At 39.2% G+C, this 26,382-nt stretch overlaps 1 protein-coding gene across 15 annotated transcripts in view; it reads left to right on the forward strand.

The window, feature by feature from the left end:
* Cadps (calcium-dependent secretion activator 1) overlaps positions 1-26,382 on the forward strand; it is a 462,589-nt gene that overhangs the window by 159,984 nt on the left and 276,223 nt on the right. For all 15 annotated transcript variants that reach the window (XM_083117745.1, XM_083117744.1, XM_083117743.1 and 12 more), the window contains exon 3: positions 19,254-19,392. In XM_083117745.1, the coding sequence (XP_082973871.1) occupies positions 19,254-19,392 (139 nt within the window). The remainder of the gene's footprint in view (positions 1-19,253; positions 19,393-26,382) is intronic.

Below are 26,382 nucleotides of genomic sequence, written 5' to 3' on the forward strand. Positions count from 1 at the left end.
GGAAATCTCCTATAACGGCTGAGCGATCGACGTGTTGACCCCACGTCACCCCATTACCAGTTGAAGATCTCCACACCTCTAGGTAGGATTGTGGAAGGGAGACTGGCAGTCGGGAGATAGGCCAAGGCCCTTCAAGGGCTGTCGAGCCATTGGTTGTTATTATTATTATTTACTTATTTATTATTATTATTATTATTAATAATAATAATAATAGTACACTGCTACTCGATCCACCAGATGAGAATATCTGGCACAACTGATTTTCATTATTTTTTCTTTACAGTGCATGCAGCTATTTTACTGAAATACATATTTCTTCTATTTTATTGTTAACTTTACACACAGAAGTTAGACGGAAATTTGTCATAAAATTTACGTTATGTAACCTGGCGCATAATTCTCTAATTTTTTTAAGTTTTGAAAATAGTAGAACCAGTTATTCATTGAATTAAATTATAGAATTTGAAAACATAACCTGGTCCTCTATTTTACGCAATTTTTTGTTCAATTTAATTCAGTTTTTACGCTGATTGTTCTGTTCTGAACTGAAATTTGTTTCTGTTACTAACAATAAAAATAGCACGCTTTCTGCTTTTTTGTCATTTGAACGATACAAATTTCCAGAAAGGGGTCCCGAGATCGATATCCGGTGGAGGCACATAGTGGTTCGGATTCCACTTTAAACTGTAGGTCCAGTCCCGATTAGCCTTACTGTGCACAAAGTGGACTTAAAACACCAACTCAAACCAAAAAACAAACAAATTTCCAGAGTAGGTCGATTGAACTGTTCGACCCTCCTCCCCTCCTCCCGACGCCCATGAGTGCGAACCCTTTCCTTTATTTTTGTGAGGTTTTAAAATTAGTAACATGCGTTACATCATACATAGATAGCACGCTGCTTCGATGTGAAAGCTGCCCATCATTCGTGTGATTATTTTGACTGATCTTCTGTGTACGATGCATGTTTAGATAGCTCTTTGTTCATGCAGTAAGGGCATTACGTAGGTGGCAGAATAAAAGCTTTTCAATATTTGCCGCCACTTCGTGCATTGTCAGAGAATGTACTTGGATAAATATACATTATTGTTACATCTATCGATCGAATTCCTAAGGTCTGTCGGGCACGAAGGATCAGATGACCTCGACATTATGCTTCGTGCAAATAATAGTGTTTCCTACGTTCCTCTTATGGTTAAAGAACAGCATCGTGTAATTGAACAGTAAGTATTGATATTACAAATTTTATAATATTAGGTACAGCTACGAGCAATATTAGGTTGAAGTTACGAAGTAAAAAAATACATACAGGAAAATCAACTTTATATACATCCTGAGAGCCACGCAACCCAAAACACACAACGAATTCGCACATTGCAGAGTACGCGGGGGGTTGTGTCAATAACGACGACAAAGGGATGTTTAATTTTAATATTTATTCTGAAATGCAGGGCATTCCTTCAAAGGAAAACAGGTTGTGAATAGAGTAAATTTACCATTAATTATTTCAGCATTATGTTGATTAGGAGGAATTGGGTGTTTTCAGATTAGATTTTTTTAGTTGTTCTTCCTTTGGAGAGAAGTTGAGCATTCTGCCTTTTTTCAGATTGAGATCGTTATATCGGCCTTTCCTCAACTACATCTGGAGGCTTGTAACCCTGTCCCAAGACGACCATTCGAGTCTACCAAGCTGTTGTTGGCACTTTGTAACTTTTAGTCGTAACAGAATGCTGGGGACGTGATAGAAGTGGCGATAGGGAGTAAACTTTGGTCTACATGGACGCATAAGAGTTTTGACTCAATGGAGCATTGATTACTGTGCAGCAATCAACGAACTAATTAAGGTATCACCTAAGTGTCCCCTGCTGCACATAAGCAATTTCGATAATCAAGCAGAAAAATCAAAGTAACAGCTTCTAGCTCACATCGGAGTATAGAAATATAAACATGGATTTTAACGATATGGTAGTAACAGATGAAGCAAAGAAAAAGTTGTTAGAAGCAGGGGGAAAAATTTTCACTAACTGCTTGTGTTTTGAAATTCATAGTGTAAAAATTGCTCCCTTTAAAAATGCAGTAGTGATTTATAACCTTTAAGACAAATTCAAATCTACAGTCTGTATTAGAAAGTTCAATTTAAAGAAACACCCTATTAAATTTTTGTATTACATTCTTATTTTTGATCTTTTACGTCGCTTTTCTGCCACTTTTGGCTAATGTGACGATGAGAATCAGTGATTCTTAAATTAAATTTTTGAAGAGTTATCCAAAACCCACACATACATAAAGTCATTTGTAGAGGTGATGTGATTAGCACCACGCTCCGTCCGCCTTTACCTAATCCATGTATTCATTTTTAGAGGCTGAGTGAATCTCAGAGGGATCCATGCAGAGACATTGCTTTAAAAATTGTAATCTCGTAACTGAATCGAAATACAAGGGTCGTTCAAGGTTGACCGGGACTTTTATTTCCGCAGAGGAAATAGGTAGCAGAAGAAACACCAAACTATGTCAGTTTTTCAAAGTATTCTCCGTGCGTGCCGAGGCACCGTTGCCATCGTTCTGGCAGCTCCCGAATTCCTTTGGCGTAGAAAGAACTTGGTTGTTGTCGTAGCCACTGGAGGACATCGCTCCGCAGTGCTTCGTCTGTCGTGAATTTCTTCCCTCCCAGATGGTCTTTAAGGGGTGCAAACAAATGATGATCACTGGGGGCTAAATCCGGACTGTAGGGGGGATGGGGCAGAACTTCCCAGCGCATGTCAGCCAGAGTTGTTGTTGTCACATTAGCCGTGTGAGGGCGGGCATTGTCATGGAGAAGAATGACATTTCCAGACAACATCCCAGGTCTTTTCTTGCGAATGGACTTTCGTACAGAACCACTCAACAATGTGGAGTAATACTGGGCATTAATCGTGCTCCCTTTGTCCAGAAAATCCACATAGAAAACGCCCTTCATTTCCCAGAAGACACTTGCCATGATCTTTCCAGCGGACGGCTGCATTTTGCTTTTCTTGGGGGGCGGGGAACCTTTATGCCGCCACTCCATGCTGCGTCTTTTGGTCTCTGGGGTTGAATCGTGCAACCATGTTTCATCACAAGTGATGATGGATTGCAACAATTCATCACCTTCTGCTCGAAACCGATTCAGAAGCTGTTCACAGACCGTCCTGTGTGTCCACTTCTGATCGAATGTCAGCTGGCGGGGAACCCACCTTGCACAGATTTTGCGGAAGCGTAAGTGGTCGTGAATGATTGTCTCAACACTCCCGACACTGATATTCACCTCGGCAGCAATATCCCGCACTGTTACTCGCCGGTTTTCAAGAATGATTTGCTCAACACGTGCGATATTCACTTGTGTGACTGCAGTCGGGCAAATGTGTCCATGCGCTTCATTTGTCACCAGCTCCCGTCCTTCGCGAAACTGCTCACACCATTTGTACACTCTTGTCCGCGACATCGTTTGTTCACCATACTGTGCTTGCAATCGTCTGAAAATCTCAGCTGGTTTCACTTTCTCCTTCACGAGAAATTTGATTACACACCGCTGCTCCACAGCCACAGACACACTGCTTGCCGCCATGTTCGCTGCAACTGCTGCGCATGCGCGAAATACGTCATGCCGGGCGCTAGTTACTCGCGAAGGAATACATTACGTCACCCACACGTTTCATCATGATCCGGCTATTCATCGATTTTTTACGTACGAAAATCCCGGTCAACCTTGAACGACCCTTGTAAAATGTGTTCAATAAGTCACGCAAACCATGGGATCACAGCAAATGGAAATCCACAGCCACACAATGCTGAATATTTGCCAGCAGTTCCGCAAGTGTACACGGATGCGTCAAATAAACAGCAGACTTGAGGTGTCCCCATAAGAAAAAGCCAGGGAGAGTGAGATCATTCGATCTCGAAGGCTACCCCTTCCCCTTTCCCTCGTAAATAGATCCTTCCAGAGAACACATCCTTCAAAAATTCCACTGTGTTCTGTTCTGGTGCGGTGTGGCATTGTTCTGCTGAAACCAAGTAATTTCGCGTTCACCGTCTGTGAGTGCGGTAAGAAATTCCTGTACCAGCAACACATACCGGCCGCTATTCACCGTCTCTTAAAAGAAGGTGATAAAATGTGCTTTCTGGATATTGATGCTCACACGCCAACCTTCTGACTTTGGAGAGGATTTTTATGTAAGGCATGGGGAGTGGTGGTTGAATATATTCGCGAGTTTTTGGAATTAATGTAAACATTCAAGTGAAACTATACCTCGTCCGTCTAATACCAATGATCTATCTCTTCTCCATCTGAAGTCACGTGCTCCATTAACCATTGGCAATACTCGTACGCCGAGTGTAGTCTTCTGACTGCAATTCCTGCACAACATGGACCTTGTAGGCGCAGTTTCTTCCTAACAGCTGTGTGCTCAGACCCCCACAGACACACCACTTTTCTGGGAGAGACGCCGCACCGAATTCTTGGGGCTGACAGCCATTGCAGCCTCGGTATCTACTGGAAGAGTTAAATGAAAACATTAAAAGTCCAATGAGAATTGTAGGACAGACTATACAGCTTAAATTTACATGAAATATCAACTATTATTTTCAAAACGATCTCAAGGCTGCAACACTAATCAAGTGAGCTTCAAAACATCATTTTTGTCATTTTAAAGATGGCGTCTCCTACGCACACTTGCACCAGTGAAGAATGGTTTCTTGCCCTCTGTCAGCCTAAAACTTACTGAAATTTCTCGGCAAATGAACATTCAGTAACTCTGTGCATGCTTACCACACCAGCAAGTTTACTAATGGAGGAGAATGTTTGACAACGGCCTCAGTTCGCAGCCAGATGGGTGAAAAGGCCTTCGCAGTGGCTCATAAGTGACTGCACGTGGACCTCAAAGACTTATTCTTCTTAAGGTATACAGGCACTAACTCAAAGTTGAAAATATATGTAGATCAGCAATAGCTCTGTACAAAAATGCATCAAACTTGTGCAACCCTACATACATACATCTACTACATAAGAAACAAAAGCAATTTAACGTTTTAATTTGATTCTCCCTTGTATTAACAGATGTCTTCGGAAAAATCTTCGCAAATGTTTCTTACGTCTTTCTCTATAACTGCGAGTTTGCTCAAAAATCCGTTGTTCCAATGTGAAGACCATGTTTAGAGCAGGTTAAGGGACTATTTGGTCACTTTCAACAAAAGAAAGGCACTATTAGATCACCTGGAACGAACGAAATACACCACTACTTGGTATTGTTATGGGTTTGCTTGACTTACTGAACATTTTGTAATATGGATATTCTCTTCTGTGGCGTGAACTAAAGTACAGCATGACGAAGGGGGTCTCCGTGAAGCAGAGTGGTTTGCGTAGCAAACTATTAGTCGCCAGGGGTCTTGGTTTGAATCCAGGGCAATGCAAGGATTTGCCCTATCACGCCTTTCATTTGTACAGTCACCGGCAATAAGAATGGGACACATAGATCCTGAAATACTCGCTTCCCTGCATTGTGTGTGTTGCCTAACTCTACGGCGGTAAGTGGATTTCAATAGCAAATTTTTAATTGAAACTTCTACCATCGCCGCAGAGTTAGGCAATACACATAACGCCTTGCAGGGAAGCCAGTATTTCAAGATCTAGGTGTCCCATTTTTATTGCCGGTGACTGTACATTATTCATTCACCCTCATCATTGCAATTAATCCAGAGAGGTAGAAAACGACTAAAATAAAATGTAGACTAATGTAGGGATGGCTTTATGGTGATTTTAGAATGAAAATATTTTCTGCATTCTTTGACCGTAGCTATATATTTTAGTTTTTTTTCCCTGTGGAATACAGGTTAGCTTATCTGTTAAGCCACTTCTTTCAAAAAAATATAATTTTCAACTGTGAAAGTATTGGAACATTTTGCTCGTAGAATTGGGTCAACGGTCAAAGAGACCTAGATTATTTCTAACTACACAATTTCTTCCTGCTGTGATGACATATATTTCTCCTGGTGAGCGGGAAAGTGTGATATCACACAATGCTTCTGCGAGCGCCAGACTGGCAAACAATTTCTTCGAGTGCGGACCTCACAGATGGTCAATATCACTCTGCATATTCCCTTCCTCTGGTACACAGTTCAACGGTTCTTCCTGTATTGTGATCGAGATTACAGTTTCGGAAAGTTTCACGCTATGTGTCCATTGCCAGTAGGGGAAGGCAAAAGTTTCAGCAGATATTGCTACGTAACTTCTTAACATAGATGTTCGCTCTACTAGAATTTCTTGCATTATGCATTAGACAATATGGAAATGCCCAGAGACTCGACTCGTGCTTGTTATGCAGTCCCTGCAGAGTTCTGACCATTAACTCAACTTAACTGTATATACAGAAGTAAACAACACTACTGGATGTCATGTTGCGCATTTGATCGATATGTTGACTCAAATCCTGGAGAACTGCGAGATAAATCGTTAAACCCTTCAGTTTTAGTGCAACACTTCCTGGTTAGTTTCCTTGCATAGAAGACTAAGCAAAACTCGTAGCTCAATTGTCTACCAAAACTCCATGCTCATCGTTCAACTGCATAACCTACTTACTCTATAACTAATTCGCGTTGATCATACTACTAAATTCTGTGTTACTTATTGCCCCAGTTTCTTTCCATGAAGTATCATGCTATTGAAGGTTGATTGTAATTGACTGCTAACATCATTCAGTAGCAAAAACCATCAATGAATATAGAGCACAAGCTAGTTTACAAAATCAGTTGGTCAACCAGTTGAAAAATAAGTCTATGGGATCCTTTGCTGTCAGGATATTTCAATAGAAAGCTGACTTACGCAAGAAACAGGATTTTAATACAGTTAAATTGTTAAATCCTTCCTTGGATTTTTCAAACAAAGTAAATTTAACAAGCATACAAATATGCCGTGTTCACGTGTAGCCAAATGGTAAGCGCTCTTGTCTTTGGTGCGAGTGGTCCCGGGTTCGATTCTCGGTGGAAACCCCACAAAAGCGTGGTGAGAACAACTGTGGAGCTACTTGAAAAGAAGTAGCGGGCTCCGGTCTCGAAATTCAGAACAGTGGCAATGGGACTCGATGCGCTGACCACGCGTCAACCAATGAAAAGTCAAGCCCTGGCCCTTAGAGGCCTATTGCGCCATGATGAGGTTTAGTTTAGATTTTGTATGTGAATATACCTCAGCATACTCAAAGAGCTTCATGGTGCTCTGCTGTTTTTTCAGCAAAAAATAACTATTGAATGGGCGTTTCTTGTGATGTAAGTTCTTGTTTCAAAAGTTACCAAATATCGTATCGTACCCAAGGTATTGGATAGAAATGACAAGTCTTATGTCATTCTTAGCATAGTAGGAAACAGAGATAGGAATGCGGAATAAGCAATGAGGCAAACGTGAGGTTATTGACTTGGGAGACGAGGAGGCTTGGAGTGTTGGAATTGACAGGGAGTGAGATCAGTTGGCCAGAATACGAGAGAGAGCAAGGACTGCAGATTGTGAGAGAGAAGCGAAGTGGAGAACGATTAGGACAATGGTGTGTGATGAGATTGATGTCTGACAGGGAGGTCAGACAAGTGACATTTGAGAGGACAAGTGTGGGAATAATCTTCACCTATTTGTAAGGCAAATAATATCCTTTTCTAAACCAATCCATATCGGTTCAGTCAAAACCCAAATCTAACTTAAGTTAATTTCTATCGCCATTCCTTTGGTACGATACGATATCAATTTCCCTTCCTTGTACGGACTCTATAAACTGCACATACGCAGGCTATGGAAGGAATGAAGACTAAAAGCCACGTTTTGTTTATTGCGTGATGTCCCCTTTTATTATGTGAACTTTATTGTGTTTTTTTTAATGTACTGAGAACATGTGCTCCGTGCATATAATATTTTGCTGACCTAACTGATTTCTTACGCTTATAGGTTTTGGTTTATTTTATTGTCTTCCAAATCAAAAAGTCCCCCTGGGTATTCTGACGAGTCGACGTAGAAGGAAAGCCTTACCTTTTTTGTTCTGATCCTGTACGAAAGTGTTTCGTATTCCCCAGAACACGCGCACTCATTTAATATTTATGAAGCGCCTTCGGCCCCCTTGCTGTGAACGCACACACAAAGAAAGAGAAGGGAGAAAACAAGCACAGAGATCATTGTTACAGAAGAGTTAAATATTTGTATTCTTATCGCATTTCGGCTCTTTCGAAAAAATTTTCTACAAATATTGAAGTGGGATGAATTGCTCACGAACACCACTTTCACGATCTCTAATTTTTGTTGATTGTTTTGGAATTTTAGAAAATCAAGAGTAGTCAGATGTGTAAAGCCCGAGAGAACAAGATGAACAGAACACGTGGAGGGAATTGGGAAGGAAAGATTATCACAGGGGATGTTTATTACATGTAAGAATGTTCGGTTAGGTAAGGAGGAAGTTCTGAAATGAGATGGCTAGACAAAGTGAGGAAGGGTTTGGAAAAGACTCGAATTAAAGAACGGCATAAGATGAGAAACAGGGAACAATGGAGGCATATAGCATGGTAAAGCAAGGTAAGGTTAGGTCAGGTAAAACACACAACAACCTAAGAATGCATTCAGTTACTTTTCCATTCATCAATAAACAACAAAAAAATCAAGTTTTGTGACAATTCAAATGATCCGCCCTTTCATACATCATTGGTATTGGTTAAATTTCGCACATTGTAAAAATAACGTAGTAAGTGATCAAGAAAAAATAAAAATCTCATTTGGTTACTCAGGGAAAAAATACAGTATCTACATATTTGTCACAGATCGTTTTCAATGAATCTTCGTGAGCTTGGTTATCGAAACAATTTACTAAAACTGCTCTCCTAAATTAAAATCCCGACAAAGTGATACTTGTGCTTATTCACACATACTATATTAACTTATTTATATATTTAACTCTTATCCACGCAGTTAATCTACAGAGATACAAAAGCAAAATAAAGTAGCGAATTTTCAATATACGTATTATCCCATCCAGTAGCTTTGAGTAGCTTTCTTTCATTCCATTTCCATTCTATCGTTTGTGAATAGGCTAGGAACTAGTGCGGGGGCTTCTGGGGGCTATACCCGCGGACATCCATCTGTAAATGAACCCTCTCTGGGGAATTATTGCTTTGGAAAGGCCAACACAATGAAAAGAATGAGATACTTCAAATGTAGTAAAAATATAAAGAAATATAACAATCCATCTGACATAATTGGGCCTAAAAGTATAGGACGGTTTGATTTGATTTGGTGTTTAAGTCCACTTTGTGCACAGTAAGGCTAATCGGGACTGGACCTACAGTTTATAGTGGGATCCGAACCACTATGTGCCTCCACCGGGTATCGAACCCGGGACCCCTTGATCACAAGGCGACGACGCTACCACTACGCCATCGTGGAGGCCCTAAGTATAGGAGGGCTTCTCAAAGCTGTTATCTCCGGACATACAAATATATATAAATCCGGGCATGCTTGTGAATGGTGGCTTCCTAATTCAATCCCGAGTAGCTTATCTGAACATAAAATGGACTTGAAAATCAACTTTGTAGTAGCGGGACGTATTCATATTTAAGTCATTAACTGACTGTCGCAGGAGAACCTAATGGAGTGTAAGAATTCAAAGTATGAAATGAATTTCTGAGTCCAGCGCTAGGCCTCAGAGATTGTGTTCTGCCGCAAACGCTACATAGCGAAATGTTTGGGTCTGACTGCAGCACGTGGTTATTGATCGCCATGCACCGTGCTGCTGTCAGTGAGAGAAATCTTATTCAGAATCCCGCTCTCAGGAAAGAGGGCCATGACGAATATATATAATAAAAGTAGGAACAGAAAGATGCCGGAGGTTTATAAAGAATAAAGTCGCCAAACCGCAAACAAATAAACACGCAAAGAAGAAATCATACCTAGGATATTTCAGCTCTTTCTTGTAACCTTTGCTGATAAAAATAGGCTCCTTCGCCATTGTAGAGAATAATAATAATAATAATAATAAATTATTTTATTCCGTTGACCCATTTCAATGGGTATAGAAAACGTCATACAATCCTAAAGTTACAGAATGGGAAAAATACAATTAGAAGAAAAAATGCAAGAAAAAATACATATAATCGTTAGGGTTATACAGTTAACAGTTATATGTCTGTTAAGTACAGTTAACATAATTTATACAATACCAGATCACAAATGCTAAATTTGTAAAAAGAAAAATAGGCTACATTACAAAATTTCAATATTAAAATGCAGTATTTCAATGATCTAGTTTACTACTTTAATTTATTAAGGTTGTATAGTGCTTTGTCTGTTAGGTACTGTTTTATTTCTTTCAGTCTCTTGTATGTATCAGTAATTTGTTATTATTGGATTTCCACAATCCTACAGTTTTACTGCGAGCTGGTTCGTGGTAATCGGTTACTATTCCTATAGTTTTCCTTAAAAATTTCGTAAATGTATGCCAAACTGTGAATTCGGTTTATTTAGTACACAGAAATAAAGAAAATAAATTCACGAATAAAGTTTAAAATTACACATATACGATTTGTAGTTGGCAAGTACACACATCATATTTACTAGGCATATTTCTAAAATTTAAGAAACAAAAGTAGCAACTAGAATAGTGATATCTTTATTAACCGATGTTGCAATCACACGTGTATATATATATATATTAATGACAAATATTTGCACGACGTTACGAATGCTTCACTCACATGTCTCGGTGCCAGAGTGCTGAGTTACACCTCTGTGGGGTGTGGGTCACAGTTTCTGTCAGAGCATGAAAATCGACTTTAAGTAACAAAAATACAAATCACACGTACACAAACACACCAAATCTAAATGCTAAAAATATACACCAGATATCAACGAAGATAATATTGAAGGTGCTCCATTCGCAAGTGTCTGCTTATAAGGGTGGTTATGCCATCGAAATAGTCTCTCGTATTGGATACTTCTGCCAACCGCTTATTACAAGAGCTTCGATTTCGTTTCGTGGCGTTTGAACTGTCGCACATGTGCTGCATGCTAACGATTGCAACAATTGGAGGAATGCTTTGGAATAGGCAGGTCCTACCTTTTTCTGTTTCCAATTAGAAAATCCAGATGCTGTTTCCACCACGGGTACGTGCCTTCTGTATTATAATGATTTTATCGTAGCACAGCGCTAACTTCGGATGATTATGTGCAGTTTGGATGCATAATTTGTGCTACTGCTTCATAATTATTTCCTTGATCACGGTGAACCTAGCAGTAGAAATACCAAAGAAAATCAGTATGCGTGTGATATCCTTGACTACTGATATTAAAATTGGTTACGCTAACATTGTGAGTTAATTTGTATGTATTGATTGATTATTTGTTTTATTTTATATTGCTTTGTGCACTTTTGGCTAATCGCAAAGATGAGAATGAAATTGATGAAGAGACAATCACACACACACACATGGTCAACACGCAACACAAGCCCCACGGAGATTATTGACTGTGAGTCTAGACACCAGCATCTAAATTGTGAAGCGCCATTATTAAGGCGAAGATTTTAAGGATCATGTGAGACCTCTCTTACTGCCTTATTGTACTGAGGATGGAAAAATCCACAATATTGAAGATTGATTAAGTATCGTATGAAACTGGCTTTACCGATAATTACAGTTAGCGGTACCAATCCATTCTCTTAGTTGCGGTTAAATCGGCTTTGTAAATACTGTGGGGATGAAACAACCTATACATGTTAAGTGATAACGATAGCCTATTATTTATGCACTCTAAATTGCAAAGATGAATAAAAGTCTTTATATAGATCAGGACACGCCTAGTTCTAACTAAGAGAGCAGAGCCGCTTTGTAGTAAAATCAAGTATTTAGAACCTTAGGGAGGTCACCTGCCTGAGTAGCAACAACATGGTGTTCATCAGCGCTACACCGCTTCAGAAGTGTGAATGTTTTAATTTGTTTCTGCGTGTTTTAGAAATGAATAACCGCTACATACTTTATTTAGCTTTGTAGCAAGAAGTTCGAAATTTACAGATAAGGGAAAATCGTCATATATTTGTCCCATTATCAAAGCAGATAAAATGCAATTTACAATCTACAAATCAATCATTACACTTTGCTCGAGCTAAACTACTATAGAACACCTTCTTTATAAACGTATTTTGGTCACGTGAAAATTATTTTCTCTCCTCACCAATATGTATTAAAGAGATCTGTTGACAAATTCTGTAGAAATTACGTACCTCATTAACTTTGCTTTATAACAAAAGCCGGTTAAACGTCACATACATATATTTCTGTACATTTCGTAACCTCTCTTCATTTTTTTAGAATTAATATCTTCACATCTCCAAAATCCAAAACAGCATGTAAAATATTAAGTTTGCTTCTCTTGTGAATTTGTACCTGGCTCTAATATTGGTCCCTTGTTATATTTAATATTAATTAGTGAATTAACAAAGCAGTTAGCAACTCTGAAAATCTCTTATTCGATGACGATCTTGAATTTTACAGAAGCATCCATAATGAAGACTCCACTAAGTTGCGAAATATCAGAAGAACGAATAAAAAAGATAGAGTAAATAGCAGGTATCTTGTAACATTCAATGATAATTTATTATTTCAGTTACATGTCACCAAGATTAGTCTATTAATAGAATGCAGGAAATATAATCGGAAGAATTCTAAATAAATTCATCCGCTACATAATTTTACGATACAGGGCAAATATTGGTATCGAGAATTTCATGATAAACTTGAAAACAGACGATGCATCAGCTCTATTACCTTATTCATGCTTCTTAGCACTAAATTTTACTCTTTTCTTGTTCTCTCCAAAATAGTCTTCTACTTCTCACATCACAAATTAAGATCCTAAAAGAATCTTGCTTCAATTTCAAGCACCCGTGTAAAAGTAGCGGAAATTGCTCCATTAATAGAGACAATTAATATAAATGCATTATCTCACCATGCACACAGTATAGGCAAAACGTAATTGATTACTTACGACAATATTACAAATATAATACTATAACTGTCTAGTCATTAGTTTATATCTGTATTTTTATTTTATATTGTTTGATTTTTTGTTATTTTGCGTCATCTTTCTTCCACTTTTGGCTAATCGCAACGATGAAGATGAGTGATGAAATTGATCAAGGGACACTATTTTATATTGTGTATTCTAGATGCATTATTTGAATATCACCGTGCACTGTAATAGGGAGTCGCTTGCTCGCGAGGTCAGTTCCCCCATGCTTCCTCTGGCGCGCTCCCTGCTTGAGTTAATCTGGGCGCTGAAGTTGAGTGAGATACTGAGAAAGCAGATGTGAGACAACACAACGATACATGCACGCCTTTGCCAGGGTTCGAACCTGGGACTTCTGGCTTAATGCCGCGTTGCGCCAACCAGTTTGCCACGCGGGCTGGCACATTTTCCTGTGGTAAACGTAAAGTACAGAAATGTAGTGGATTTTAATTGTTTGCAGTACGGGAAATCAGTCTGCCGCATAACCGAGCTTCAGGAGACACATTGAATATATTTTTATTTATTTTTATTCTTCGCGTGCGGAAGCTTCTTTCCAAAAGGTTGAAACCTTTTTGATACGGTTCTTTCACCAAGGAGACACATGTGTCCATAATCTTTGAAATCATGCTTCGTTTTTGTCTTTTCGAAGATTTCGAGCCTCTTCTTATAAAATGGTTAATAAAGACTTGTTTCTGTGCGTTTGCCGCATCCTCTGCAGTCAAGAGGCACGTCAAGAGAAACGCGTTCTGCAGATCATCCTTTGGAGAAATACCATAAAACAGAACGAGCAGAGTCCACAGGGAGAAAGCGCAATACAGAGGAAGAACGAGAACAGATCTATTTCTCTCTTGCCATTTATTATCTTTCCCTTGCTGAACAAGATTACAACCTTGGAGGAAGAGGTTGTTCCAAAAAAGGAGGAGAGAAAATGTGACTTCACATAGAAGTTAATCATTCTTATGATGTTTTCAAATGCAACGTTGAATATAGAGAGGTTAGGAGCTAAAGTAATTATATTTCTTGATTAAATTTCAGTTAGCATCATGTATAAACAGAAATATTGGAACAATTATATCTAGGGTGTTCGGGGAAAAGCACTTAAGCCACAAACTGCGATTTACTGTTGCTTTCATTTAAGTCACACTGAATCAATTAAATAAATATTATAAATGTAATTTTATGTTTGGTGGTTGTAAAGATTCTTAATAGTGGTGATCCAACATGTATATCATGTAGCGTAATGTACATTAATTAGGGGAAGGTTGCTGTCAATGGACCACATAAAAATATTTAAGTTTTTCCGATAGTTGGTTTGGCCTAAATTGAGCTCTGTATACGGAAATATTTTGTATACCACTTTCTAAACAGCCATGTACATTTACAATGTTGATGTATTTTTTGTTATTGTTCTAAAAATGAAAATCATAATTGTAATAAATAGTCCATTGATGGCAACAGGTCTCCATGAATGGACGATCGAGTTTCCGTCAATGGACCATTTGTCAAAAGAAGGAAAACTGTATCAAAGAATTAGTATTTATTACATGAGAACAAGAAACAATTAAATACATAATTAGGTAAAATAAAACTAACGAAAAATTATCTGAAAAAGTCAAATCAGCATTTATATCTTGAACAATATCTGGTGCCAGGTTGAGGCTGCTGACTCTTATTTCTGGTTGCTGGAAAGTCTTCTTGACTAACATCTTCACTGTGCTCTGTTGTAGGCTGGGATTCAATGACAGTAGATGGTACAAAATGGTGATCTTGGAACATATCCCTGTTGACCGACCATAGTCCCGATGCTTTGAAAGCACCGAAAGCAGTAGTCATTGTTGCAGCTTTGGCATATGCGTTTCCAAATAAATCGGCGACTTTACGAAACTGTAACTCCCAACTCGATCACGATGAAGCCTAAGGTACTTTTCTATTTCCATAGTGAAGTACGTCGATAGAGGTTTGGAAAAAAGCAACATCAAGTGGCTGGAACTTTGCACCGTGTGGATGGGCAGAGCCAACATAATGACTCCATTAGCTCTGGCCATTTCGATGGCTTCCAAATTTTTAGTGTGAGTAGAATGTCCATCACAAAGGAGAAGCACAGGATCTTGCTTGTTTGGTTTTACCCTTTTTATAAAATGGCGCATCCACTCGCAGCAAATGTCTTTGTTGATATAGCTACTCTCAGGATTAAAGACAAACACTGTCCCAGGTGGTGAGCCATCTTTGAAGTCTTCACACGCTCTACCACGTTTGTAAATTAGCATAGGCGTAGGACAAACCGGTCCGTTCATCGCAACACGAAGTGGTTCAATGATGGCAACCTCGCCATATTGGATTCTTCAGAAGGCACAGAAGCAATGCCTTCAAAAGACGAAACATCCTATATCGGATTTAGTAGTACAAAAAGCGATCTTTAACTTCACTGATGTGTGAAGTTCCTAAATGATGTATTACTCGCGAAACATTTATAGAGAACAAGTATAATAGCATTGAGTCAGAAAACTTACCTGAATTTTTAGCTCGCGATGGAATGGCTCCAACGTGTTCCTTCTCCTGAACACAACTGGCGGGAAGGAAAGGAAGAGAATTCAACTGTATTCGCGCATGTGCTAGCCCTGTTGCGGAAAATACGTCGAAGGTCCATCCATGGAAGCGGTCCATTGATGGCAACCTTCCCCTATATGTATGCATGTGTGTATGTAGTATGTATGTGTGTATGTATATATATGTGGGGCCTCCCTGATGGCGTAGTAGTAACGTTGTCGCCTTGTAAACAAGGACTCCCGGGTTCGAGGGTTCGATGCGCATGTATTGGATTTAGGATTTACATAATATTAGCATAAAATTACATAATTTCTCACATATTTACAATAAAAAACATTTAGGTTTCTTTATATCATGGAAGACTGGCAAAACTAAGTGACTATTATTTGCTTTAGGATTCTGGTGTTCTATTTATTCTGTTTTGTTAAAAGTATTGTGCCTAAATACCAATTTTTTTTTTTTCATATTATATGCGAATATAAAATTTCCTCAGAGAATTGTCAGTTACTGTGAACTCTCAGAAATTGTATATGTAAAGCACAGTCAGAAAATAACAGGAAAAGTGTTTACTACGAAAAACCTGGTGTACATAGTTTTCAGTTTTTTCTGCCATCTAGTAAGTATCGTGGTACGTCATTTGGCATCCGCCGCTGAGAAGGCTGTTAGGTTTTGTGAGTCAAACATGGCAGGTTGAATTGAATTTTGCACCAAAGTTGATTGCGTGAAGTGGTGCGACTTATGCAGATGTTTGCCTTTATGGTGAGAACTGTATATCACGAAGCCAAGTGCAGAAGAGGATATAAAAATTCCGTTACGAGCCTTGAAGATGCTCCCAAGCCAGGCCGTCCTGCTAGTGACGTGAATCCTGACACGGTTCAAGCCGTTGCTGTTGAACATGATCTATTCAAGAGCCAAACTGTAAACATCAGAAGCTACTGTGACCTATTGCAAAACCGTCTAAAACCAGCCATCCGCAGCAAGTGTCGTGGTCTCCTGTCCAAAGGCTTCTGTCTCCAGCAAGACAATGCCAAGCCTCACACAGCAAATGTCACCATGTTGAAATTGCGAAACATGAAGTCCGAATTTCTTCCACATCCTCCATATTCGCCAGAGCTGGCATCGTCTGATGTCATATTTTGGAGCCACTGAGTGGCTAAGGGCCAACGAAGAAAGTTATTTTCTTCTGGCATTCAACAGCTTGTTTTTCAGTGGCTCAAGCGCATTGAACTGCGGTGGATTATGTTGAATCATAAGCATGTTCCTACCTTCTTTATGTTCTCAATAAACCACACTTCTCCGATTATTTTTTACTGTATCTTTGTGTTCATGCGTGTGTGTGTGTATGTGCTCTTAACATTCAAAGGAAATAAACTGTTGACACTGTTAAAAGTAGTACTTTCTTGGGTTTTTACCTTTTAAATTATCACTGTGTTACATTTTTATTGTTGTTGGATATTTGTCGCCCCGAGTTGTTCACAAAGTCTTTTCCTCCGCCACTGCAAATATTGATTGATTGATTGAATTGAAAGTTGTGGGTGCGTTAGCACTTAGGCTATTTTGCACCCGTCAAGCCCTTTCCATAAAATTAAACACGTGCCTGAGGACTAAAATATTCTTACCTGAGTTAAAAGCTGAGGCTGTAAAGGGACACTCAGCCCATATAAGGAGAAAAACACAGGACAAAACACACACAGCCCTACAGAGGATTATACTGGCCGTAGGTCCAGACGGCAGAGCCTCGTTAGCCTGCAAAAGCAGTTAGCGGGATGTACTACGTGGAAGTGAGGTTGTCATTTGAGTGCCTTACAAGAAGGTCACCCCCTACACGCTCGCCTGCAAATATCTATACAACAGCTAATGCAATGGGCTCTAGGTTTCCCCTCGATGTAGAAAGTAATTCAAAATAAAGATATTTTTCATAATTATAATATGGTTGTTCAAACCAACTCATTTCTGAAATACATTCATGGAGCGGCGACCAGTAAAACCTTAACTAACCAGCGAGAACGCTGCGAAGACTGTCCTCTTCAGACCTTTGCAAGAACAATCAGCCGTTTCGGAACCGTGGAAGCCAATTAGCTAATCAATACCGTGGCTACAGAGAGCGCGAAGTGTGCGTCTGTGTGTCCGCGTAGAAGGTGTACATAGCTGCATTCCGCACCAACCAGGATGCATGATGAATGCCGTGTCCCTAAGCCCGAATGCTATCAGGCGATCGATAACTGTGATGCGGAGCTTCAAAGGGGCCAGTTCTTGAACCCACGGGAGGAGGGGGGAATTAATCGCACCAAAATGCCCTCTCGTGTGACGCGCTTCCCGATATTAATATTTTTTTTCACCGGTACACTGCGTGGCCGCAGGATAAATTATTCGAAACAAAAGGTTTTCCTTCTCTGTGAAAACGAATTTTCAAGACCCGTTGGCCCTCGCAGAGTGACAACTTCTTGTGTATCGATCTAACGACAGAATCTATTAGATCCGTTCAAAAGACGGGCACCATTTAAAACTACTTTCAAGCTCTGACGCGTGCTTCTACAAGCCATACAGGACGATATCTGAATTTAATTGACATCCTATTATTAGTCTGCCAAATGAATTGCCGGATTCGCGTTGGCCCTTTGTGAATAAGAGCTACCTCAAATGAGGAGACCTGAAGGCATACTCTAAAGAATACATGAGAAGTCTGACAAGCCAGGTTTTCTGCACATAACCAACCATATTTTTTGTATGTTGAGCATGAAAATAATTGAAGGTGCGTTTGCAATACAATATGAATGATCACAATATTGACTTTCCTTTGCACGTAACATGAATTTCAGTGAAGCTAATCGTAATGTGGAGCGAAGTGTAATATTTTTCCTAGCATGAACAAAATGTTGCGCATACGTAAAACGAAATCCATAATTGAAGTGTTTGCTTGTATTCTTTTTTATGAAATTCGTTTAAATTATTAGAACCATCGAAATAGCACTACCTGCACTTAGAAACCATACAACTTAATTAGAATGTAATGGTTAACAGTCCATATTAATGTATTGGTATGTGACATTTTGATTTATATTCCCTAACTTGTATCCACAATTCTTTTGTTGTTGCTTTGTACGAATATTTTAAGCAGAAAGTGTCCCCTCTTTTTTTCGCAACGCAGGTCGCACGCAGGTTATGTTCCAAAAATGAACAATAATACTGCACATTGACGGTCTGTCCTGGAGATACAGCTAGAATCACCAGAACTTGCACATTAGTGGGGTTCTGACTGCACAACTTTAGACCGCGAACTCCAACGATACTCTATTCCTCTCGTCACTGCGCATGCGCCTAGTGTTGGAAGGCAGAGTCCATTTACTAGGAGGTAGGTTAGGTTTCAAACTAACATGTGGTATAAGTGAGAAGCAACGGTTCCGTTTCATGGCGTATATAGAGCAGTGTTGCCACTATTAAATTTGCAACCCACGTATATTTCTAAATACAAAGATTCCTTTCCAAGATAAATAAGATCACATATGTTTCACAAGATGTTTTGCATATTATATCCTATATTTGCAACAATTTAACATTATTGCATACATACTTATACATACAACACGCACTTCTAGTTTCATTGTTAATTGTTATTAAAGTTTTGGTAGTGTGGTGTGGATACACTAATGGTTTTTCTTTTCCTTGCTTTATTCAGCAGGTCATTGTCGCCGGGCAGCGCAGTTTCTGCTGAGACCTTGAGTATTAGTGGAGCTGCCTCCAGAACCAACTCCCTTCCCCGACCGACCAGCCCTAGCCCTTCCGTAGTCAGCGAGAAGGCAGAAGCTGATTTGCAGGTAAGGAAAACTTCCTGTTGCACTCGTCTGCCTTTTATATCCACATGTTTGCAGGAGAAAATTATTTTTTAAAGTTTATTTTGATCGCAACTGGTAGTCGAGTTTCTTCACCAACGGGAGATCTCATGTTAGTTGAATCAACGGATGAACAGCTCTAGGCGAACCAACGTGTCTTCCGCGGTAGGGTCGGTAGGCGACCCAACGGATGAACAGCCCTAGGCGTACCACCTGGAGACCACACACCATAACTCTGTCTCGAGACTGCGGATAAAGGGCGCGCATAACGGTAGAGAAGGGAAGAAAGCGAGTGGGCGGAGCAAAGCATTGCACGCTGCTGCAAACGGCTGGTAGCTGTAAACGCTGTTGTTTTTTCCTCCATGCACTCACTTCCCCTCTCGCGCGTTCATCGGAGAGACTCGTTTTCGTTCGATTGCTCCAGATGTTCACGGGACAGAGTGTAGTCGAACCAACGGTGAACCCGACTTTACGAAACAACGAGTGAACCACGCTGAACAAACCAACGGGTGTATGTACCACGCTGTGCAAACCAACAGGTGTTCCACCCTAGATAAATCAACGGATGAACTGCGCTAGCCGAACTAACGGGTGAATCGGGTTAAAGTAACCAACGAGTGAACTCCTGGTGACCTCGCAGCTTTTGGTCGAGATAGGGAACAAGAGGAGCCTGCCTCCAAACATACGGTATGGCGTTACGTGCAGGGCAGAACTTAACGACCAGGTGAGTTCTAGAGACAATTCGAAATTTCCCAGAGTAGACTTCAATCTGATCTTCAAGGACTGAAGTGAGATGAGAGTGACGCCATCTGTAGAAAGCTTGAAAGCATCTTCAGAACTTACTTCATATTTATGCCGGGAGAACCCCTTCATCAAATGTACTGTTTGTTAAAAGTAGTAACATATTTTCCAAACGAAAACATTCCTAACACAACCAGTCATCTTTATACAATGAATTTATTAGCTATTGCTGGTATAAAGACACAATCGTGCACTACGCGAGTAGGAAATCAAGATAGTAATAATTTGTTACTGTTTCATAGAAAATGATACTCCTGTTTTTATTACTCAATTAAAATTGACCCTCTTTGTTGATTGCAACATAAATTATTGTAGCTCTTCATTTACTCAGTTAGATCAATATTCGATTAGCACGGAAGGCATTTACAAGGGAGCCGTTCGAACCTGAAAGGTCAGAAATCCATATTTACTCGAGAACCGCTTAATCATTTATTGCCACGACTGTTCCAACTTATATTTCACTAAACAGTACCTTTATCTAAATGAATACAGTTATGTCGAAAAAGTTTCGTACTCGAGTAGTCAAGTAGTGATAATTAATTTTATTGGATGGTTAGTTCATTGATATACTTTTAGGTAAGAAAGAGGTTTGTTAATGAGCCTCAACAGAGAATCGAGACAACAGCTTTAACCACTATGCTGTTTGGAAGACCCTTTTTTGTCAAACAACATGAGGATGTATGTTCTTCAGGTCTCACAGTTGATAGGTGTATTAGGTAAAGTTTGTTCTATCACATTTTTATTGCTACTTTTCATTTTTAAAAAATGAGTTCTTGTTTTAAGCCCACTTTATGCACAGATAGGCTAATTGGGACTAGAACTAAGTGAGATCCGAACCATTAGGTGCCTCCACCGGGTATCGAATCCGGGACTGCTTGCTTACAAGGCGACGACATTACTACTACACCATCGGGGAGGGAGGGGGAGGTGCACACATTTTTATTTGTAAGGACATGCTTTTTGTCTCATGAAAATAATATTTTGTCTACTTAGAACCATTGCACACAGGTGGAAACACCACAATACCACACTACGTTAACTACAAATAAATGAGGCCAAGTTTCAATTTACAGTGTTGTAATATAAAAGTTTATTCTTTGTACTATTGCAATTAAAATTTATGCTGCACCGTTGTTAAGAAAGGGGAGGCAAGTTGGAAGTTCTCTTTTCTGGTGATAACTTTTTCAAGTTTTTATTTTTTTTATTTGTCCCTCTCTAATTCCTTTTGTAAATATAATTACTGTGTTTAATAAATCCGTTCTGCTCTGTACCTGGTTCACCATTCTATTGCCCTTGAAACCCTTTCTGCCTCGGAATCTGTTGTTTGCGTGCTTCTAGAGATTCAAGGTACATTCTCTCACGATTACTTCTGAACTGATTTTGGATAAATAAAGCCCCTCGATTTCACAACCAATCATCAAGCGTTCCTAATCTGAAAAACCTTGGCTTTTCCTTTATGGATGGCTATTTTGTTTTCTCTTCTTCTTTTGATTTATAAATCATTATACCAAATTCAAAATTAGAAGTGGTCGTTGTAAATTTCTTTAAACTTAAATTGATATTTTTAATTACAAAATAGAAAATGTAAGTTTCAAAGATCATAGGAAATAATGTATGCATGAACCTATATAATTATTGCATATGCTATTACGTAACTATTTACAATCTAATTTGATCTTACGGGTTTATATGTTGAAGCAATACATATATATTTTTTTAACTTTTGATCTATAAATAGATGTTTTGAAGATAATTTTACACGTATTAACTTGTAGAACCCAATGCGTTCTAACAGAGAGAAACACAATATATGCTTTGATATGCTTACTCGTGCCCAGTGAACGACATTACAAAATCTCTATAACATAAAAACCTTGATATTTGTCGTTGTTATAATTGCATATTAATAGGAATTCAATGTATAGATAGTGTAGCTATTTTCCTGTATATTTATTGTCTCTGTAGCTTTCACGCGGCATTTGTGGAAAATATAAATACGTATAAGTCTCTCTCTTAAATTGTTTCTATAAACGTTGATTCTGATTGTAAGTAGTTTCCTATTATATAAATAACATTTAAATTACGTTTTATTTGGTGCATATTTTCTGCATAGACACTGGATGTGAGAATATTCCAGTTCCACATGAATCTTTGTTTGTTTGTTGTTAGAAGTCTACTTTATGCACAGATGGGCTAATCGTGACTGGACCTACAATTTCAAGTGGGATCCGAATCACTGTGCAATGTACCTTCACCGGGTATCGAACCCGGGATTCCTTGATTACAAGGCGACGACATTTCACATGAATCTTTGCAAACACTTTATGTATAATCATTTCTTGTTTTAGAATGATTTTGAAATTGAAGGGTTAGCTGGAAGGAGGGCGTAACTCAGAAAACAGAGTTTGGAGAAAATCAACAAATGATATCTGCACCATGCATCTCTTGCTGGAACATGACAATACTCAGGCAAATACCTCCAAACTCGGTTTTCTGTGTTAAGCCCTCCTTCCAGCTAGCCCTTAAATTGGAACATGCATCTTATTATCTTATATTTAAAAACTCGCTTTTCGAGGTATCTTTTCTTTATATATATATTTGGACCCATTGCCTTCTCACTTCTAGGCAATTATTAAGCCACTGGCCGATTAGTCTGGTAGCTATGGCAGCCTTGCAAAATACAAGCCGACGACAAACTCTTTCCAGCCGGTATCTATTTATGCGACAAATAAATGCTTGTTGCACAGGTCAGAGTCCCCAAATTGAGTTCCAGCAACTACCTCCTCTCTTGTTGGGCGATTTGTGGTCAGATTGTTAAACTCAGAAGCCCGCGTTTCGAGCTAAGCGTCGCTCAATGTAATATCGATTACCAGCGTCGTTGCTAATAAGCAAAGCCCTCAATCTCCTCGATTGACACGAAACATTTAATGATCGTGGTGGTTCGCAACGCTACGAGAATAATCTTAAAGAAAGTTAATCAAACATAGTTTAAAAAGAGAAATTCCTAGCTTGTTCTCGCGTTTCCGCATCCATTAGCTATGCGCCAGATTCGTTGATGGTACGTTTCTGTAGGAACGTTCCACTACAATTATTACATCAAGCGTACTTCAGTTATAGAATACGCGAAAACCACAGGTACTGAGAATTCATTGATTCTAATTTGAGCCGGATTGTGGTATAGAATTAAATTCAATGGGGAAATGGATTTTTCAAGAATTTTCTGTTTTCCTGAGATCCAGCTTACTTCTCCTTCTGCCATCGAGTCGATGACACTGCAGCTGTGACTTCCTACGAATAGTCCCGAATCCCCTTTGAAGATAGGTTCTGCACGATTCGTAGATAGGAGGAAGAGAAAAGTCACTGGAGCAAAATTTGAACATGAACTTCTCGAACTGAAACTCGAAACCATCAATAGCAACGGGATTCAATACCCTTATCTGAGCAAACATTCTAAAGAGAATTATTTCTGGAATAGTGAAAGAGAAAATTGCAGAAATTGCTGTACGTTTAAGTGTTGAATGGATTATTTTGAGTATAGCTCATAACTGAAAATAAAATGGCCATTTACGTTCTAAATGTCTAAATTTGAAACGATTTTTTTTAAAGAAAGGTCAGTGGGTGCAAAGTGTGAGTTCATAGAATAAACTTTTAATCAGCAGCATAACCTTTTGGATGGAAAGTAATCTTCTTACTATGCATTTATGCTGCTATTTCATCTAAAGTTGTTCAGAAAGATTTGTCTGCTCCTGATTGATCTTCGGTGGTAGTCAAAATGGTAGCCAGTTGAAAAAACGACCTCTAGTGACAGCCGTCACGACTTATGTGCTCAGTCGGTTGCAGATGTCCTCCCTTTCACCAATATTCCGGTCAGTGGAAAAAGAATTGATTTCGTTGCATGCGCCTTGGTCCGCGTTGTGTAACTGGATGCAGACGGCACAAAATCCGCGCGAACAAAGAAAATGAAGTTCACAAAATTATACGCGTAGAATCGAAAACTGAGCTACTGCTTTGCAGCTTATAATTCACTCATGCTGACGTAACTTCAGTCCAGTGTATAGAAATCCCCTTCAATGACCTATGAATGGGTCTGGTGACGCTTTAACATGAAAAGCAATATACAAATAAAGGTTCCAGAGACGAATTGGTTAAAACCCTTTCGGAACTTATAACGGTGAAGCACAAGGATGTGGTTCTGAGCGCAGATACACGCATGGTCGATTATGAAAGATAGGCTACATGTCTACTCCGGGCGTCTACGTACCTTTTACTTGCTTTGTGCTCGCCCCTATCGAACTATAACCTTGTCGCTCGTGCAAATTCAGAAACCTTTTATGCGTGATGCTTCTATTCGTTGGTGGCCACTGATAAATCAATATTACCTCCGTACGTCTTTTTTCATCCTCAGCTCGTCTTCCGTAGAATTGTTTTAGCTTCTTTGATTCCATAACCGTAAAGACTTCTTGAACTGTGATAGATCTTCAATCTTCTCAGAACCAACTACTTTCGGTCACTTCATATCAACTATTTCCGGAACGCCGACGTCGATCTTATATTTCACAGATTGTTTTTGAAAAGAAGAGAAAAAGGTCGATGTGAGGAAATTCAACAAGAAACCTGGCCGCACGCTTCTCAACTTTTTTTAAGTACAGAGACAGCATGAAGAACTTTCAGTTGAGACTATCTCATTGTCAACATGCGATCAGAAGTCGAAGTTTACGCATTCGTATTTATTAAACATCCATGTTCCTTACCGTGAATATTGTGCCATTACGTACATTGTATGAAGACACTAAGGCTGTTTCCAATAAGCATTACAATTTATTTAAGTGTATTTGTACTCTTTAATTTTCTCTCTTCCGCTTCTAATCAATTTGCTATGAACTTTCTTTTTGGTGAACAGTTTGATTAGGTGACTCATCCCATGTTTCCGAGTTGGAACATCAATGGACTCACCGAATCCTCATTAGTCTTGCTTAAAGTGGACACTTATAACACCACAATAATAATAACTGAAGTTTCATAACAACTCTACCGTCAACTTGGAGCCAGTTGTTTGCTTCTTATATTATTTGTTCCAGAACTCGGATTTCAGGAACTAATGAATCACTTTCACTATAAGGATTGTGTGGGGATTTGTAAGAGCAAATATGTATGTGCTAACAGGGGCCTGCCTGATGGCGTAATGGTAGCGTCTTCGCCTTGTAAAAAGAAGCCCCTGGTTCGATACCCGTTGTAGGCACATAGTGGTTCGGATCACACTTTAAACTGTAGGTCCAGTCCCGATTAATCTTTCTGTGCATAAAGTGAATTTAAAAACAAACTATAGCACGTACGTGCAAACATTTTGTGTGTTTCTATCGAAACTTTCATTGCCAACTCCTCTTTGTTTGTTTCATCCACATTCATAAGAATGGATGTTGATACACTCCTGAGCATCCCTAAAACACATGCTAAATTATCGTCTTTGTCGCCGCTTACGGCTTTTCTTCCTGTATTAACTGTGTATTATACACTTACAGTTGGAAGGTTAGGATAGTTCTCTTCGTTCGTTATTATGTCAATTTCCGTCATCTCCACTGCGTTGAGAATCGCACGCAACAAAACAACATAAAATTTTATGCGTGATCAAATAAGGTTTCTCACAAACGTCAGAACAAACAGCTTTGTTGCTCATACATGTTTACTCACGCATATGCTTTAGTACAAACAACACTTTGTACTGCCTGCCTCGATTTCCCAGAAGGGTTAATTGCGTGGAGAGATCCGGTGTATTACAACCTCACACCTCAAGAATTTTCGGTGCTCTAGGAAACTGGCCATTGTTGATTGGTGGGACTGGGCTTACAGTTTAAGGTGAGATCCGAACCACTATGCGATGTGCCCCCGCCGGGTATCGAACCCAGAACCACTTGATTACAAGGCGACGAAGTAACTACTACACCATCGGTGAGACCCAACCTTAAAATTAAATTCATTGGTGATGAGTGTAATGCCCACACTTCCGGTTCACTACTTGCCATAAGGAAGACTACTATTTAGTTGTTTTTTTTAAGTTATTAGGGACTATTATATTCTCTTGCGATGCTTATGTGTAGAAATATTCAAAAGTACTGGGTTATTGGACAAAATATGTATCATACACACACACGCATGCATATATATATATATATATAT

The sequence above is a fragment of the Lepisma saccharinum genome, chromosome 2 (assembly GCF_977018435.1).
Source record: "Lepisma saccharinum chromosome 2, izLepSacc3.1, whole genome shotgun sequence".
Taxonomy (NCBI): domain Eukaryota; kingdom Metazoa; phylum Arthropoda; class Insecta; order Zygentoma; family Lepismatidae; genus Lepisma; species Lepisma saccharinum.